The sequence below is a fragment of the Argopecten irradians genome, chromosome 3 (assembly GCF_041381155.1).
Source record: "Argopecten irradians isolate NY chromosome 3, Ai_NY, whole genome shotgun sequence".
Classification (NCBI taxonomy): Eukaryota; Metazoa; Mollusca; class Bivalvia; order Pectinida; family Pectinidae; genus Argopecten; species Argopecten irradians.
The window spans coordinates 54,265,427-54,283,068 of NC_091136.1; the positions used below are offsets into that span (position 1 = coordinate 54,265,427).

The 17,642-nt window shown below is 35.1% G+C and overlaps 1 protein-coding gene across 1 annotated transcript in view; it reads right to left on the reverse strand.

Annotated features, from left to right (window-relative positions):
- The window catches only part of LOC138319085 (ribosome quality control complex subunit NEMF-like), a 30,227-nt gene that overhangs the window by 1,998 nt on the left and 10,587 nt on the right, over positions 1 to 17,642 (reverse strand). Inside the window, exons 10-31 of the mRNA XM_069261997.1 lie at positions 16,586 to 16,661; positions 16,274 to 16,336; positions 15,565 to 15,690; positions 15,072 to 15,232; positions 12,860 to 12,958; positions 12,369 to 12,432; positions 12,080 to 12,168; positions 11,647 to 11,750; positions 9,320 to 9,382; positions 8,953 to 9,123; positions 8,636 to 8,694; positions 7,167 to 7,522; positions 6,928 to 7,006; positions 5,151 to 5,194; positions 4,822 to 4,993; positions 4,190 to 4,267; positions 3,773 to 3,850; positions 3,335 to 3,509; positions 2,957 to 3,030; positions 2,452 to 2,502; positions 1,781 to 1,884; positions 1,437 to 1,480 (exon numbers count right to left, since the gene is read on the reverse strand). Of these exons, the coding sequence (XP_069118098.1) occupies positions 1,437 to 1,480; positions 1,781 to 1,884; positions 2,452 to 2,502; positions 2,957 to 3,030; positions 3,335 to 3,509; positions 3,773 to 3,850; positions 4,190 to 4,267; positions 4,822 to 4,993; positions 5,151 to 5,194; positions 6,928 to 7,006; positions 7,167 to 7,522; positions 8,636 to 8,694; positions 8,953 to 9,123; positions 9,320 to 9,382; positions 11,647 to 11,750; positions 12,080 to 12,168; positions 12,369 to 12,432; positions 12,860 to 12,958; positions 15,072 to 15,232; positions 15,565 to 15,690; positions 16,274 to 16,336; positions 16,586 to 16,661 (2,330 nt within the window). The remainder of the gene's footprint in view (positions 1 to 1,436; positions 1,481 to 1,780; positions 1,885 to 2,451; positions 2,503 to 2,956; positions 3,031 to 3,334; positions 3,510 to 3,772; positions 3,851 to 4,189; positions 4,268 to 4,821; positions 4,994 to 5,150; positions 5,195 to 6,927; positions 7,007 to 7,166; positions 7,523 to 8,635; positions 8,695 to 8,952; positions 9,124 to 9,319; positions 9,383 to 11,646; positions 11,751 to 12,079; positions 12,169 to 12,368; positions 12,433 to 12,859; positions 12,959 to 15,071; positions 15,233 to 15,564; positions 15,691 to 16,273; positions 16,337 to 16,585; positions 16,662 to 17,642) is intronic.

Genomic DNA, 17,642 nt, shown 5'->3' on the forward strand with positions numbered 1-17,642 from the left:
AAGCATTGAGAGTACTGTAGCTGTCTTATTTACACAGGTAAATTGGTACTGGATGCTACGCTCTGGCCTCTCATCCAGCTTAACGAAACTGAATGGCTAGTTAGCTTAACCGATCTATATATCATCAACAATGTGTCTCAATCTACTTAAAAACAAAACAAATATTCTTCAAATTGCATCAACATTCACTTGACTAGTATTTCTTTATTTTAGATATTTTAACAAATCTTCATATTTCTAGTAAAATTGCATATGAAACTACTTCTAGATCTAGCGATGCTCATTACGTAGGGAACTGGCATAACATGTCCTGGCTGCAGGCCATGTGCAAAAAGTCAAAATATACGTGGGATTTATAAGACGAGTCCTAAACTGTCCTATATTTAGGATTTTCTAAGTGGTTTGTAATATTATTACAGCAAAACTGACAAGCTACAAGGTTAGTGGGATTTTTAACCGTACTGTTATATATAATTAGCCACCAGCTTAGATCTGGTGCTGTACAGTTAGCGAGTTTACTCACAATATGATTATTGCAAGCCAACATACTGCTATCTGATTGCTCTTTAAAGTTTGTTAATGATCTCAAACACACTTTTAACTTATTGTGACAATTTTAAGTAACTAGATTATAATATTTTCAAATAGTTCTGATAACTATTCATGTGTAATATCTCCAGACATTGACATGTGTACGGAGTACGGCGGACTGCCAATGTTTTTGATATGTTCTGCAAGATATATTTCACTGTTTCAGTTACGGTGGCCAATAAAAGAAAACAAACACAGTGCATTTATATTATGTTATTTCTTCTTAATACAACACTTCTTTGTGCAAGTTGTCAAGCATTTATTGTGAATGTTTTGTAATGAAATTACCACCTTTATAAGATTAAATTTGTGGTTCCCCAGACATCGTTTTTCCCCAAAATTTTTGAATGCACAAAATATACCGAGTAGATTTTTTTCAGCATTTTCAGCCCTAAGAAAAAATGCATGTGCAAAGTACACTGGTGTGTAAGTTACACAAGTTTTTACGGTATTCGTAACAATCACAATTTTGTTTGGTTCAGCTAATGTAGCCAGAGCGCCCGCGATTTACCTGTGGATTGGCGACAGTACACTCGAGTCTATAAATAACTAGCTACACTCATTCAATACATCGATACAAGTCAGCGGCAGAGCGGTAGGGGTTTATATACACGCATCGTTCTCATTTGGGGTAACACGGCTGTAAACAACCGAGCCAAGGTTTATATATGATTTTTTTTTACTAATTTAAAGGGAATAATGTAAGTTTATCATTTCAGAAACAGGCAGTGGAAGGCTATCATAAAATGTAAAATAATTCCAGGTATAGAATGAGCTTATCTCTTAAGTAAAGCCTATATTTGTTTCTACTTCTAATCATTTCAAATGCTGTTTTAATTCCATACCTTTTCCTCTTTTTGTTGAACCTGGTGTAAGTTTTACTTTGTATCTACAAATAAGGAAAGAATTAATTAGAAGCTAAGAAACTTTTAATATTCATTACTGTAACAGTGAATATTTTCTTTTTATATTGGAGCATGTTCAGTAAAAACATTCAAAGCAAAAAACAATTAAAGTCATATCTAATAGTGAATAAATGAAAGAAATCTCATTTTCATTAAGTTCATAACCATGTTTTAAACCTTTCATTAACTTTTTTCCCATGAAATTTCCTTACCGTACCCGATAAGTGTTTCCATTGTTTCTCCATGGAAACGGCACCACTAGAGTAGTCTGATACACCACTTACTTGTAGTTATTGAGACAGTTGTATGGAGCACATACTGGGATAGCATACAGCAGTTCATCCTCTGTAACAGGGATTCCAGTGAGTGAATCAAGCATCTGTAGATCCTGTAGTAAAATCAACACAAAATTGTTGTTAACATCACAAAAAGACACAAACAAAACATATATTTTTGCATTGTCAAACCAAGTTACCAATGGCTGCATTTCAGTTTGAAATTAGGGAAAATACTGCTATTATATTTAAGCAATAAACTGTTACCAGATTGGACATACAGTTGACATGAAGCCGATTTGGAAGGAAGATAGATATAATGGCACCTGTTAGGGCGCCATGAATATTTATCTTTCCGAATTATGGAATTCATATCAACTGTAGTGTATATCCAATCTGTACTGTTTATTGCTTATATTTCATTAAAAGCATTCAAATTGTGGCGGCCATCTTGGATTTCGGATCGACCCGAAAAATAACAACACTTTGTCAGGACCATGGCAGGATCATTCCATGCAAGTTTCAGCTAAATCGCACTGGTAGAATTGAGAATAAGTTCAAAATGTGAAAAATTTATGCACGACACATGGCAGAAGATGGACGACGACGAACGAAACAGATGACCTATATGGAAATAAGAAATTCTGTAACATAACTGTATATAAACAAATCTTCCTTACATCTGCTGTATGTGTTGTCTCCTCATCTCCTTTGTCATCCATCTTATCCTCCTGTAACACAAATACATAGTCATGTAGTTCTATATAAAAAGATAAATCAGGAATGAAACTTCTTATTTAAAAAACATATATATTTCTTATTTTCTACCTCCAATTGTGATCTGAAATTTTTATAAAGTTTCTTTCAATGTTAGCATCATTCATATACCTCACATTGCGGGAGTTTTGTGATCCCAAAACGACGTGGATAAAGTACGATTTACTGTCCATTAGTCCCACCATCTGGTGATTATGACATCATCATTTGACATGATTTTTGTGTTATCATAATCACTGTAAGGTGGGACTTATCAACAGTAAATCCTACTTTACCCACGTCGTTTTAGGATCTTGAAACACTTGTATTCAGAAATATTAACTTTAACTATTGCCTAGCTACAGACTTACCATGTAAAAGTTTACTAGTCTTACTTTGACTTTCACATAAACTAATCATCAAACTTACCTGAATTGATCCTGCTACTTTATCATCTACTTGATCAGCCTTTATGTCCAGTGGGGTAGATGGTCCAGTAGAATCTAGAAATAACAACAGTTAATCTATATACTGACTAAAACTATGGCATTCTTTTAATGAAATAAATATAAAACTCAACCTTCTTTTATCAAACCTAAGCTTACAAAACTATCTACTTAATCTTAAGTATTTTATTGATCCAAATCCAACATTCCCCTATACATTGATTAAACAAATTTTGATCCTTTGGCTACCTCAAGTGTTCTCACGGTCCCACAAACTTTGTGTTAACCAGGATCGACTGTACATGTACTTTCTTGTCATTTTTCTGGGTTACGTTTTATGAAGATCAATCATCAGACTAACCTTCCAGTATGAGGTCTGCGGTCGGCTGTAAAATAATGTCAACACCTCGTGAAGGAGCGCCTTTTTTCTTCTGTTGCTGTAATTGTTGTTTTGCACTTTGTGGTCGTTGATCAAAATCGCCTCCTTTTCCCTTCTTTCCCTTTTTCTTTTTGTCTTCTTTTTTAGAACCTGCAGACTGTTAATTTAAATGTAAACACATGGATCAATGTTATCCTACCGAGATCATTTATCAAATTAATCTTAATAAGTTTATTCTGACCAACTGATGCAGGTATACATGACCTTCAGATTTAAAGAAATGGACTAGATAATGCATTCTCATGAAGCAATAATGATAAAGAACTTTAATCTTAAATCACTTAACATAAAACGATAGGTATTATCTAATATCGTGTTGTTGATTATAAATCCGTTTTTTTACTAGGATTATAATCTTACAGCAAGTATATCCATCTTTTGTTGTCTTTCTTCTTCATCTTGGTCTGCATACTTGTCTTTCATTTTTCTAAGTTTACCCTGCAATAATATAACAAATATTACTATTTACAGTAATAATTTTAACATTAAATATAAATACAAAGTGCAAATGATACAAACTTCTGTATCTAGATTACACAACATTCTGCACAATTAGAAACCAACTGTTTTTTAAAGACTTCAAACAGATACATACTTACATTCATATAGCTCTTAGAAACAAATTGTTGTTAATCTGCGACTTACAGTTCATACATGTGCTTTATTTGTATATATGTACAAATATTACAATGTCACAACTCATCAATGTACAGATATATATTACAGCTAAATGAAAAGGCATTTAATTACAGTAAATAAAATGTGTGTTTTACAAACCTTCTGTCCACGTTTAGCTTGTGTCTGCTGCTGTTCCTGCGTTTGTTTCTGTTGTTGTGGCTGTATTGTACCAGATCCCTACAATCAAAAGGCACACAATAAATACACCATCATAAGTTTAAACATTTTCATATTCAAATCAATATTACACATTACTTAGAAAATCTTAATGAACTCTCATATATATGTCTTAGTATTTAAAATTATGTTACTTGTTTATTTTTTTATCATTATATTTTTGTTAAAGATGCTTCACCGCCGATGAATGGTACTTTTTCTCTATTCAAAACAGGAGCAGACAAATTCATATTTTTCTTCAGTTACAAAAGTTACTTACTTTACACCATTACCACCATTGAAAAGTTTTAGCCTCTTTTTTTAATTAAAGATAAAAATATTAACAATAATTAATTGCATCCCAAAAAAAATTCTATGTGTCCTATATGATATGGAATGTTATTAAGGTCTGATTTTGCATGCAGCAAAAACAAAATAAATATTTTTACATGTATTTTTTTTGTTTATTAGACACATATAGACAATATTGAACATCATTTATTGTTTAATGAATGGTATCGTTTATGCTCTGTTGTCAGTGGAGTATTTTTTATCATTTAAGCCACTTTCTGTACCTCATGCTCATCTTTGGTAACAAAGAGCCTTTCCTGAATGGCTTTTTCCTGCTGTTTTTTCTGCTCCTCCTGTTGTCCTTGACCTTGCATTTGACCTTGACTCAGCCAGGACACACTATCTTCTTCATCTTTCTGTGGTTGTTGAGCAGCTTTCTTGGCTTTTCGAAGATCCCTAGAGGTACAAGTAAAAATTCACTGGTAATAATCAGAAAAGAGTATGCTTTTAACTGTACAAATTATCAAAGATATGCAAAAAAGAGAAATTTGATGTTTATTTGTACTTTAAATTTGTATTTTGCAATATTGAAAATGTTAGAAAATTCACTTACCGTCTCTGCTTAGCTGACAGTCTCACAACTGTTGGTACCACAGGCTATAAGAAACAATTACAAGATATGATCAATAATCAAATGTGATTGGACACAATTATCAGAAGAGCAGTAGAAGTACAACTCCTATAATAAATAGACATTTATTTTTGCGTATTTCCTTTTTAATATGTATGAGGTGGTATACTGAGCTTAAATCCAATGTATAAACGTGTTGTTTTGCCAAAATGACAGAGCACTGCATTTGATGTGATAAAGGTCTGGTGCAAGATTACCTAATACAACTTTTACATATAATTTAAAGAATGTGTCATTTTAAAAGAAAACTTCCTCTTTTTTAACCTTGGGTCAGTTCTATTATGCCCTTTCTAACTAATGACCTTGATCACTTAATCGTACCTTCTTTTCCTCCTCTACAGAGATTTAATTCTACCTTCTTTTCCTCCTCTACAGAGATTTCTACACTTAATTGTACCTTCTTTTCCTCCTCTACAGAGATTTCTACACTTAATCGTACCTTCTTTTCCTCCTCTACAGAGATTTCTACACTTAATCGTACCTTCTTTTCCTCCTCTACAGAGATTTCTACACTTAATCATACCTTCTTTTCCTCCTCTACAGAGATTTCTACACTTAATCATACCTTCTTTTCCTCCTCTACAGAGATTTCTACACTTAATCGTACCTTCTTTTCCTCCTCTACAGAGATTTCTACACTTAATCGTACCTTCTTTTCCTCCTCTACAGAGATTTCTACACTTAATCGTACCTTCTTTTCCTCCTCTTCAGAGATTTCTACACTTAATCATACCTTCTTTTCCTCCTCTACAGAGATTTCTACACTTAATCGTACCTTTTTTCCTCCTCTACAGAGATTTCTACACTTAATCGTACCTTCTTTTCCTCCTCTACAGAGATTTCTACACTTAATCGTACCTTCTTTTCCTCCTCTACAGAGATTTCTACACTTAATCGTACCTTCTTTTCCTCCTCTACAGAGATTTCTACACTTAATCGTACCTTCTTTTCCTCCTCTACAGAGATTTCTACACTTAATCGTACCTTCTTTTCCTCCTCTACAGAGATTTCTACACTTAATCGTACCTTCTTTTCCTCCTCTACAGAGATTTCTACACTTAATCGTACCTTCTTTTCCTCCTCTACAGAGATTTCTACACTTAATCGTACCTTCTTTTCCTCCTCTACAGAGATTTCTACACTTAATCGTACCTTCTTTTCCTCCTCTACAGAGATTTCTACACTTAATCGTACCTTCTTTTCCTCCTCTACAGAGATTTCTACACTTAATCGTACCTTCTTTTCCTCCTCTACAGAGATTTCTACACTTAATCGTACCTTCTTTTCCTCCTCTACAGAGATTTCTACACTTAATCGTACCTTCTTTTCCTCCTCTACAGAGATTTCTACACTTAATCGTACCTTCTTTTCCTCCTCTACAGAGATTTCTACACTAATCTACAGAGTTTCTACACTTAATCGTACCTTCTTTTCCTCCTCTACAGAGATTTCTACACTTAATCGTACCTTCTTTTCCTCCTCTACAGAGATTTCTACACTTAATCGTACCTTCTTTTCCTCCTCTACAGAGATTTAATTCTACCTTCTTTTCCTCCTCTGCAGAAATTTCTACACTTAATTGTACCTTCTTTTCCTCCTCTACAGAGATTTCTACACTCTACAGACTGTCTGTGGTGATTTCTACACTTAATCGTACTTTCTTTTCCTCCTCTACAGAGATTTCTACACTTAATCGTACCTTCTTTTCCTCCTCTACAGAGATTTCTACAGTCTCCACACTGTCTGTGGTGTTACTTCTTCCTCTCTGCAATTCATATCTGAAACACATAATTTGGTTTTATAGAATTCATTTTTAAAATTAACACTATTCACTTTTCAAGATTTTCAATGACAAAAAGGTGTGAGTCCACTATATACCATATACGAACCCTTTAACAGAATACAAAAATGATTATCACAATGTAATTCTCCACATACTTGTCTCCTTTGACATGCTGTAAACTGATCTCTGTGTCGGGAAATTCTGATGATTCCTCTTCTTTCTCTTGTTGTTCCTGCTCTTCCTCTTTGACATCTTGTTTAACTTCTTCAACTTTGACCTCTACCATTTGCATTGCCTGCTCCTCCTCTTGTTCCTCCACCGTATCTAGAACCTGTTGTTGACTACTTGTTTGGGAACTGTCATCTTCATCACTGCTGCCATCATCACTCATATCTACAATACTGTCTAGATCTGTAGCTGCGTCACCCTCTGTTACTATAGACATCTCATCTTCTTCTGTTGTTCGGATTTTCCTCTCTCCCTTATGACGAAATATAGACCCATCCTCAAGCTGAAAGAGGAAATACAATGGTTGTGATTCTCATGGTTTAATTTCAAAAATCAGACTTTTAAAAAGACTAAATAACATTCAGTTTGACAGAGTGAAGATTAACAAAAATCTGTAAATCTATCTTGAAATGAAACAAGATCTAATTGTGACGGGTGCCGTCACATAAAGTTCCCCCAATCTCCACAGAGCCTAATTTGACAAGAGTGACCTCCCCTGAATGATGACGAGACATTGTTTTACTGGTAAATAAATTCTATATCGCAGAAGAAAAATTCTTTTTGTCACATCATTTAAAGTTAATATATTGGGTACAGCAATGTCTATAATTGTATACGATTTGTGTTCTCAACCATGTTCCTTTTTGTTCAATTATGACCAATTGCATGCTGCATCTTGGTTCCTGGTCTGCAAAAGTTGCACATCTACAGGTCTCTAAAAATGACCTAAAAGTACTTTTATGTCACTAGTAACAATATGATCTATAACTTAACAATACAACATCAATGAACTTGGACCTAAAACGGATCCCTGCTGACCAGTGAATAAAGGCAGGTAACTCTTACTGGTTTTATAAAATTTGAAACAGCCGCAAAATTTGCTTTTTACTCATAATTATGGTATTTTTCACTTTAAAAATTTAGAAACTGATTTAAACTACATATTGAAGCAGATTCCAGGCAAATCGAACCAGTAGTTAAATATCAGTAAGCAGTTCAATTTTGAACAATGAAAGGCTGTGGCAGCCATCTTAGATGCTGGTCGGAAAAAATGAAACCAGACGACACATCTACAGGTCACCGGAAATGACCTCGCAAAATTTCATGGCATTCTGACTTATAGTTTTCGAGAAAATGGTCGGACAAAGTCGCGGCAGAAAAAGATGAAGAAGAAGAAGAAACAGAGCAAACACAATAAGTTCCCCACTCTGTTGGGGGAACTTAATTACGTATGGTAAGATTATTGTACTGTGATACAAGCAAAGTTTGTTATACTAAACCAAACTGATTGCATGATTCTCTCTCGACAAACTAACAACCATTAGCTATCTCTTCAGAACCTCCAGTTCAAATAACAAAATTTGATGATGACTTCATGTTTCTGTACTTTACTTACTTTGAACAGAAACCCAAAACCATACACAAGGAATGATGGTGGAAGATAGTTCTTCTTTCCTGCAACAACCAGAATACCAGTAAGATGTTGAGAAAATGTTGAAGATATTTCGGTTTCAGTGATTGAGAATATTGTATGTGCTACGTTTAGTTCAACAATGAAAATATTAACAGTATCATATCTTAAAAATAAATTGATTCTTTTATATTACAGTATATATATATCTTTGAACTAGCTTCTCTGTAGCCACTGGAATTTTCATGATTTGATAGAATCCAGCCTATTGATATTTTTTATATGAAAGAATAGTTACCCACCTCTGATCATGAAACTTCCTGTGGTAAGATACTCTCCAGAGGGCGCTGTTTTGGACACTTGATCATGGTACACCCACCAGGCACTCGTCACCACTTTCGCATCCCATGCTGCACTATTACAAATGGCCATACTTCCTGCTTCGTTCAGAGATTTCGGAGGTACAGGGTTACCTGTCAACACAATGTGTGATGCAGTAGATATTAATTTAATTGGTTCAATTGTACTGCATATAACATCAATATTTCTGTTGTGATGAGATTTTTTACACATTTAAGATTATTATTAATATAACAGAAGTTATACATTGGTTTATGACACCAGTTTATATTGATGTTCCAGAACTGTACAGTATATATACAAACTGACCTGTGGAGTTTTTGATGACACAGGAACTGGCTCCGTGGAGGTCAGCATGGACATACAGGTCCCCTGGAACATATATAATATAACCTCTTCATAATGAAGCTAAAATTGGTACCTATTCAACTTACGCACTTTTTGTCATGGTCTCTCATCTGTCATTATGGTGACGTTGGACATAGTAACTGTCCACCTACATAGATTGAGATAACGTTTGACATAGTAACTGTCCACCTACATGGTATGAGATAATGTTGGACATAGCAACTGTCCATCTACCTGGTTTGAGTTAACGTTGGACATATCAACTGTCCATCTACATGGTTTGAGATAACGTTGGACATAGTAACTGTCCATCTACATGGTTTGAGATAACGTTTGACATAGTAACTGTCCATCTACATGGTTTGAGATAACGTTTGACATAGTAACTGTCCATCTACATGGTTTGAGATAACGTTTGACATAGTAACTGTCCATCTACCTGGTTTGAGATAACGTTGGACATAGTAACTGTCCACCTACATGGTTTGAGATAACGTTTGGACATAGTAACTGTCCATCTTGAACATGGTATTGAGATAACGTTTGACATAGTAACTAGTAAGTCCATCTACATGGTATGAGATAACGTTTGACATAGTAACTGTCCATCTACTGTTTGAGATAACGTTTGACATAGTAACTGTCCACCCATGGATAATTGTATAAGATAACGTTTTGACATAGTAACTGTCCACCTACTGTATGAGATAACGTTCATAGTAACTTCCACCTACATGTTGGATTTGACATAGTAACTGTCCACCTCAGTTTGAGATAGTAATGTCATACATGATAGATAACGTTTGACATAGTAACTGTCCACTCAACATGGTTGAGATAACGTTTGACATAGTAACTGTCCACTACATGGTTTGAGATAACGTTGACATAGTAACTGTCCATCAACATGTTGAGATACGTTTGACATAGTACTTCCATACTGTGGTATGAGATAACGTTTGACATAGTAACTGTCCATCTACCTGGTTTGAGATAACGTTGACATAGTAACTGTCCACCTACATAGATTGAGATAACGATTTGACATAGTAACTGTCCACCTACATGGATTGAGATAACGTTTGACATAGTAACTGTCCATCTACATGGTTTGAGATACGTTGGACATAGTAACTGTCCATCACTACATGGTATGAGATAACGTTTGACATAGTAACTGTCCACCTACATGGTTTGAGATAACGTTTGACATAGTAACTGTCCATCTACATGGTTTGAGATAACGTTGGACATAGTAACTGTCCACCTACATGGTTTGAGATAACGTTTGACATAGTAACTGTCCACCTACATGGTTTGAGATAACGTTTGACATAGTAACTGTCCATCTACATGGTTTGAGATAACGTTGGACATAGTAACTGTCCACCTACATAGATTGAGATAACGTTTGACATAGTAACTGTCCACCTACATACGGTTGAGATAACGTTTGACATAGTAACTGTCCATCTACATGGTATGAGATAACGTTTGACATAGTAACTGTCCATCTACATGGTTTGAGATAACGTTGGACATAGTAAACTGTCCACCTACATAGATTGAGATAACGTTTGACATAGTAACTGTCCATCTACATGGTTTGAGATAACGTTTGACATAGTAACTGTCCACCTACATGGATTGAGATAACGTTTGACATAGTAACTGTCCACCTACATGGTATGAGATAACGTTGGACATAGTAACTGTCCACCTACATGGTTTGAGATAACGTTTGACATAGTAACTGTCCATCTACATGGTTTGAGATAACGTTGGACATAGTAACTGTCCATCTACATGGTATGAGATAACGTTGGACATAGTAACTGTCCATCTACATGGTATGAGATAACGTTGGACATAGTAACTGTCCATCTACATGGTTTGAGATAACGTTTGACATAGTAACTGTCCATCTACATGGTTTGAGATAACGTTTGACATAGTAACTGTCCATCAACATGGTATGAGATAACGTTGGACATAGTAACTGTCCATCTACATGGTTTGAGATAACGTTGGACATAGTAACTGTCCATCTACATGGTTTGAGATAACGTTTGACATAGTAACTGTCCATCTACATGGTTTGAGATAACGTTTGACATAGTAACTGTCCATCTACATGGTTTGAGATAATGTTGGACATAGTAACCGTCCATCTACATGGTTTGAGATAACGTTTGACATAGTAACTTTCCATCTACATGGTTTGAGATAACGTTGGACATTGTAACTGTCCATCTACATAGTTTGAGATAACGTAACTGTCCACCTACCCGATTTGAGATAACGTTTGACAATCATCTCGTTCTGTTGCTGGTCGCGACCTCCAATCACAAGGAAATTTTCGGATGTGATGAACCACAGGAATTTTTCAAACCTGAATTAGAAGATTGATTGCTCTCAACACTATGAACATCTATCACATGTACAATCAATTGTTAATGTGTCTTTCACAAGATCATACACTATCCAGTAAACTAATAAAATTTGAAAAGTCACTTGATCATAATACCAACATGTACATAAAATATACTACAAACATACTTATTTCACTGTGTATACTACATATCGAGCTTTGGATCTTTAAAGTAAAAAAACAAATTTCACTGTGAGAAACGTCATTGAACCTACATATGAGATCAAAGACTTGTTTTTATTGTATAAACTTTTGTATATCATCTTGTTGAAATACAATGACAATATTACCAGTATGTTTTCCTTGTCTTGTTGATGGACGCAGCTGTAGCCACCTCCTTTAGTGTCTCCTTGGTCTTCTTCTCGGCAGACTTTAAAGCCTGATAAATCAGAAACATTTAAATTCAAGATACTCCATGTTTAATACCTCACACCATAGCAACAAGTAAAACTGCCTTCTGCATCACATATTGGTCATTTTGTCAACAATTCAGACCAACAATACACACACTAAATTCATTAAGCCTGTATTTTTAACTATTCATTTGGAAATGATAGTTTTATTAAACCAGAAACTTACCTTCGCTGAGGCATCTATGGTTTTCTGTTCCTTTTTAGCTGCCAGTTTCTTCTTGTCAAAAAATCTGTAAAGTTATTGAAGAACATAACCATTTAAATTGGTGCATTTAATTCAACAAGTTTACAATATATTATTTGTACAGTGCACCTCTCAATACAAACAGTGAAGAGTTTCAGAGTAACAAATTTGTATTAAAAATTTTGTCATTCAAAAACAGTGTACTGTTTAGACAGACTAGTTTGTCATTTTCAAATGTACCTGTTTTGTAACTAGGAATGTCTGTCAGACATGCATCCACTCACAAACATCAAAGCATGGCATGACAGAACAGGATATGGCAGGGCAAACATGGGTAAAACTACACGTACCAGGTAAGCTTACCTTCAATTTTACAGGAGGAACATAGAAACCTAGATAGATTATAAGATTTATATATTGTCTCTAACAAAGCTAGAGAACTTTTATACCAACAATAAACATATTGTACTTACTTGCGAGAATTGGCATATGCACTAACAGAGAGATCTATATCAATCCTCTGGGGTCGGACACTCTCAGAATCTTCATCATCACTGTCCGCGTACGGGTCACTGTAATGATAAATAAAAAATTACAACTTCTCAAGTATTGTCTTCGACTATAGATGAAAGCATACCTAATTTTTTCTTATACGTAACAGAATTAAATTGGGTTTCAAGTTTACCTGAGTAACATTGTCATGTGGTTGGTGTCAAGTTTACCTGAGTAACATTATCATCTGGTCGGTGTCAAGTTTACCTGAGTTACATTGTCATGTGGTTTGTGTCAAGTTTACCTGAGTAACATTGTCATGTGGCTAGTGTCAAGTTTACCTGAGTAACATTGTCATCTGGTTTGTGTCAAGTTTACCTGAGTAACATTGTCATGTGGTTGGTGTCAAGTTTACCTGAGTAACATTATCATCTGGTTTGTGTCAAGTTTACCTGAGTTACATTGTCATGTGGTTGGTGTCAAGTTTACCTGAGTAACATTATCATCTGGTCGGTGTCAAGTTTACCTGAGTTACATTGTCATGTGGTTGGTGTCAAGTTTACCTGAGTAACATTGTCATGTGGCTAGTGTCAAGTTTACCTGAGTAACATTATCATCTGGGTTTGTGTCAAGTTTACCTGAGTAACATTGTCATGTGGCTAGTGTCAAGTTTACCTGAGAAACATTGTAATGTGGTTGATGTGGACTTTACCTGAGAACCATTGTCATGTGGTTGGTGTGGACTTTACCTGAGTAACCATTGTCATGTGGTTGGTGTGGACTTTACCTGAGTAACATTGTCATGTGGTTGGTGTGGACTTTACCTGAGTAACATTGTCATGTGGTTGGTGTGGACTTTACCTGAGTAACATTGTCATGTGGTTGGTGTGGACTTTACCTGAGTAACATTGTCATGTGGTTGATGTGGACTTTACCTGAGTAACATTGTCATGTGGTTGGTGTCAAGATTACCTGAGTAACATTGTCATGTGGCTGGTGTCAAGTTTACCTGAGTTACATTGTCATGTGGTTGGTGTCAAGTTTACCTGAGTAACATTGTCATGTGGCTAGTGTCAAGTTTACCTGAGTAACATTATCATCTGGTTTGTGTCAAGTTTACCTGAGTAACATTGTCATGTGGTTGGTGTCAAGTTTACCTGAGTAACATTGTCATGTGGTTGGTGTCAAGTTTACCTGAGTAACATTGTCATGTGGCTAGTGTCAAGTTTACCTGAGAAACATTGTAATGTGGTTGATGTGGACTTTACCTGAGTAACATTGTCATGTGGTTGGTGTCAAGTTTACCTGAGTAACATTGTCATGTGGCTAGTGTCAAGTTTACCTGAGAAACATTGTAATGTGGTTGATGTGGACTTTACCTGAGAACCATTGTCATGTGGTTGGTGTGGACTTTACCTGAGTAACATTGTCATGTGGTTGGTGTGGACTTTACCTGAGTAACATTGTCATGTGGTTGATGTGGACTTTACCTGAGTAACATTGTCATGTGGCTGGTGTCAAGTTTACCTGAGTAACATTGTCATGTGGTTGATGTGGACTTTACCTGAGTAACATTGTCATGTGGTTGGTGTGGACTTTACCTGAGTAACATTGTCATGTGGTTGATGTGGACTTTACCTGAGTAACATTGTCATGTGGTTGATGTGGACTTTACCTGAGTAACATTGTCATGTGGTTGGTGTGGACTTTACCTGAGTAACATTGTCATGTGGTTGGTGTGGACTTTACCTGAGTAACATTGTCATGTGGTTGGTGTGGACTTTACCTGAGTAACATTGTCATGTGGTTTGTGTCAAGTTTACCTGAGTAACATTGTCATGTGGTTGGTGTCAAGTTTACCTGAGTAACATTGTCATGTGGCTGGTGTCAAGTTTACCTGAGTAACATTGTCATGTGGTTGGTGTGGAGTTTACCTGAGTAACATTGTCATGTGGTTGGTGTCAAGATAACCTGAGTAACATTGTCATGTGGCTGGTGTCAAGTTTACCTGAGTAACATTGTAATGTGGTTGATGTGGACTTTACCTGAGTAACATTGTCATGTGGTTGGTGTGGACTTTACCTGAGTAACATTGTCATGTGCTTGGTGTCAAGATAACCTGAGTAACATTGTCATGTGGTTGGTGTGGACTTTCACTGAGTAACATTGTCATGTGGCTGGTGACAAGTTTACCTGAGTAACATTGTCATGTGGTTGGTGTCGAGTTTAAGGCCTTTGATGGCCCTGGCGACTGGATCCCCTTTCGCTTGTGCTTCCTTCACCAGGTTGTTAATCTCTGTCCAGTCTATCTGGTTAGCTATTGCACTCCTTACAATGGTGATGGCCTTGTCAACCTGTCAATATTGAAATCAAATAACAAAATAAGAAATCAAATTATCAAACAAGAAAGTGACCATCCTTTTTAATATCAAATAATGTGTAATTGAGAATTTTACAAAAATTTGATACTGTGGGCTATTTTCTCCAACCCATATGATTCAAGTTTACATTTTAGGAACAAAAATAAATAATTTTCAAAAGAAAAGCTATACATAGGTATACACATAGACCCCATCAAAGTTATTTTCTCAATGTATTCATGCATATTACAAATAATCATATATGCTTGTCCCTGAAATAGGACCATTTATAACTCCCTTTACTCCCTGTCAGATAACCAACTTACCAATTCAAGGTTCATTTCAATGAGCTGGCCTTTGCTGATATCCGTCTCCTGTTCTTTTTGAAGGCTGTCTATTCTCTTCTCGTGGTCCTTTTTGACATTGTCTAGCTTTTTTAATGCTGCTTTTTCCTGTAAATAATTTACTTTTCTTTAGACCATGGAGTGATTTGGTTGATTTACATAATAATTACCTTTTATATCAAATGGATAAAACAATGTCATTATGAAGTAAGAGCTCAGTCCTTTTGACAAATTCATAAGCTTTAAACCCAAATTTATCTCATTAATATTATTGTTTGTTTAAAGTGAATAGTCGGGCAAAGAAAACCAGTTTAAATGCGTTCATTGGCCTTTCAAAAGATCTCACATATTAATACGACGGTCAAGTTCTGCTTTGTTTCCCAGTTCTGACCATTAAAGTAAAGAAAATTTGAAAGCATTGAAAGCGAGGCTGCGTGGAAATGTAACCACGGACATAGTGAGCCGGGAGGATGTTTTAGAATTTCCATACTTTAAATTAATTTCTTCAGATTTTGACGAGAGATTTTATTTTTCCATTTCATAAGGAATTATACTGGATACATTCACACCATTTTTACCGACTTTAGCCATCCTTGCCCGACTGTTCACTTTAATGAGAATCCACGGGATATTTTTATCAATGGATATAAAAGGCAGATAAACCCTATAATAACTATATACTGGTACATACCTGTTGCAAACTTTTCATGTCCAGTTTCTGACTTTCTTGTTTAGAGAAAAATTCATCTACAGCCTGAAAGGAAATAAAACATCTATGAATTAATATTTTATGCACAGTGAATTAAGTACTTAAAATCAATTTTGATGACTGACAAGGAGTTTCAGCAACATTTTTATCTAGTATGAACAGATCATGTTTTAATACTGGTAAATCTATCTATGTATATTGATTTATCTGGTGTTTAGATTGTGAAATCTATCCTACATTAACATGATGAATTGAACCCAAAATTTAAGTGAAATATTACTTTATAGGAATTACCTTGTTAAAGTTTTCCAATTCACAAACAGGTTTGTGTTCAAACTGTTTGAACAGCATTGGATGGAATTCTTCATATCTGTTATTCAAATAAAAAAATATTGTTTGTTAAAAGTAAGTAATACATTGTATGATGAACTTTTGGCAGTGAGGGATAATCATTCTTACTTGGGCTGTCGCTGACTCACAGGTACTGAATTTTGATCCCAAGTACCCAAATTTTAGTACCCGCCCCATATCCGGGTGTTTGACATGTATTCCCATATGAATGTATTAACTTCGCGAGTTCATGGTACATCTTTAGATGGAGCAAATTCAATGTAATCATGATATATGTGAGAGAGATATACCTCAATATCATAAACAATATTGTTGTATCCATTTTTAAGCATAGATCAGTAATTTGGAAACAAACATTGGACAATCGTAACAAGCTGACAGAGCCCAGCATGTGTGTGGCGGATGTTGTTTTCCCACACATGCGTAAAAGGAAGTACAAAAGAGTTAACTTGAGCATCCTTCAAGGAAGAGCATAACAATGACAATGATGTTCCAAAATAGCTTTCCCTACTTGAATTAATTATTGTAACAGATATTTTTGAGTTTTTATTATCATGTTAAAGATGCTCCATCGCTGACAAATGGTATTTTTTCACTGTCAAAAACAGGAGCAGACTATTTAGTTTTTTTTTTTCAGTTACAAAAGTTACTTAATTTACACCATTATCACCACTGAAAAGTGTGAGCTTCTAATAATTAATTTCAAGTTAAAAATATAAAAAATAATTAATTGCATCCCGAAAAAAATCCGTGGCACTATATCCTATATGGAATAAAGTATTGGTTGTGCTTGCACCAAAGGCAAAATAAATTATTCAATATTTTTTTTGTTTTTTATTAATTAGACATATATATATATATATATATATATATGATAAATTTAAAGAAAAATCCTTACGGACGAAATCTATAAGAAATAAAAACAATAACGACTGACTAGTGAGCGCTTTCGCCCCATTCAAGGGAGCTCTTCAGACTGTTTATTGAAGACGTATTATGA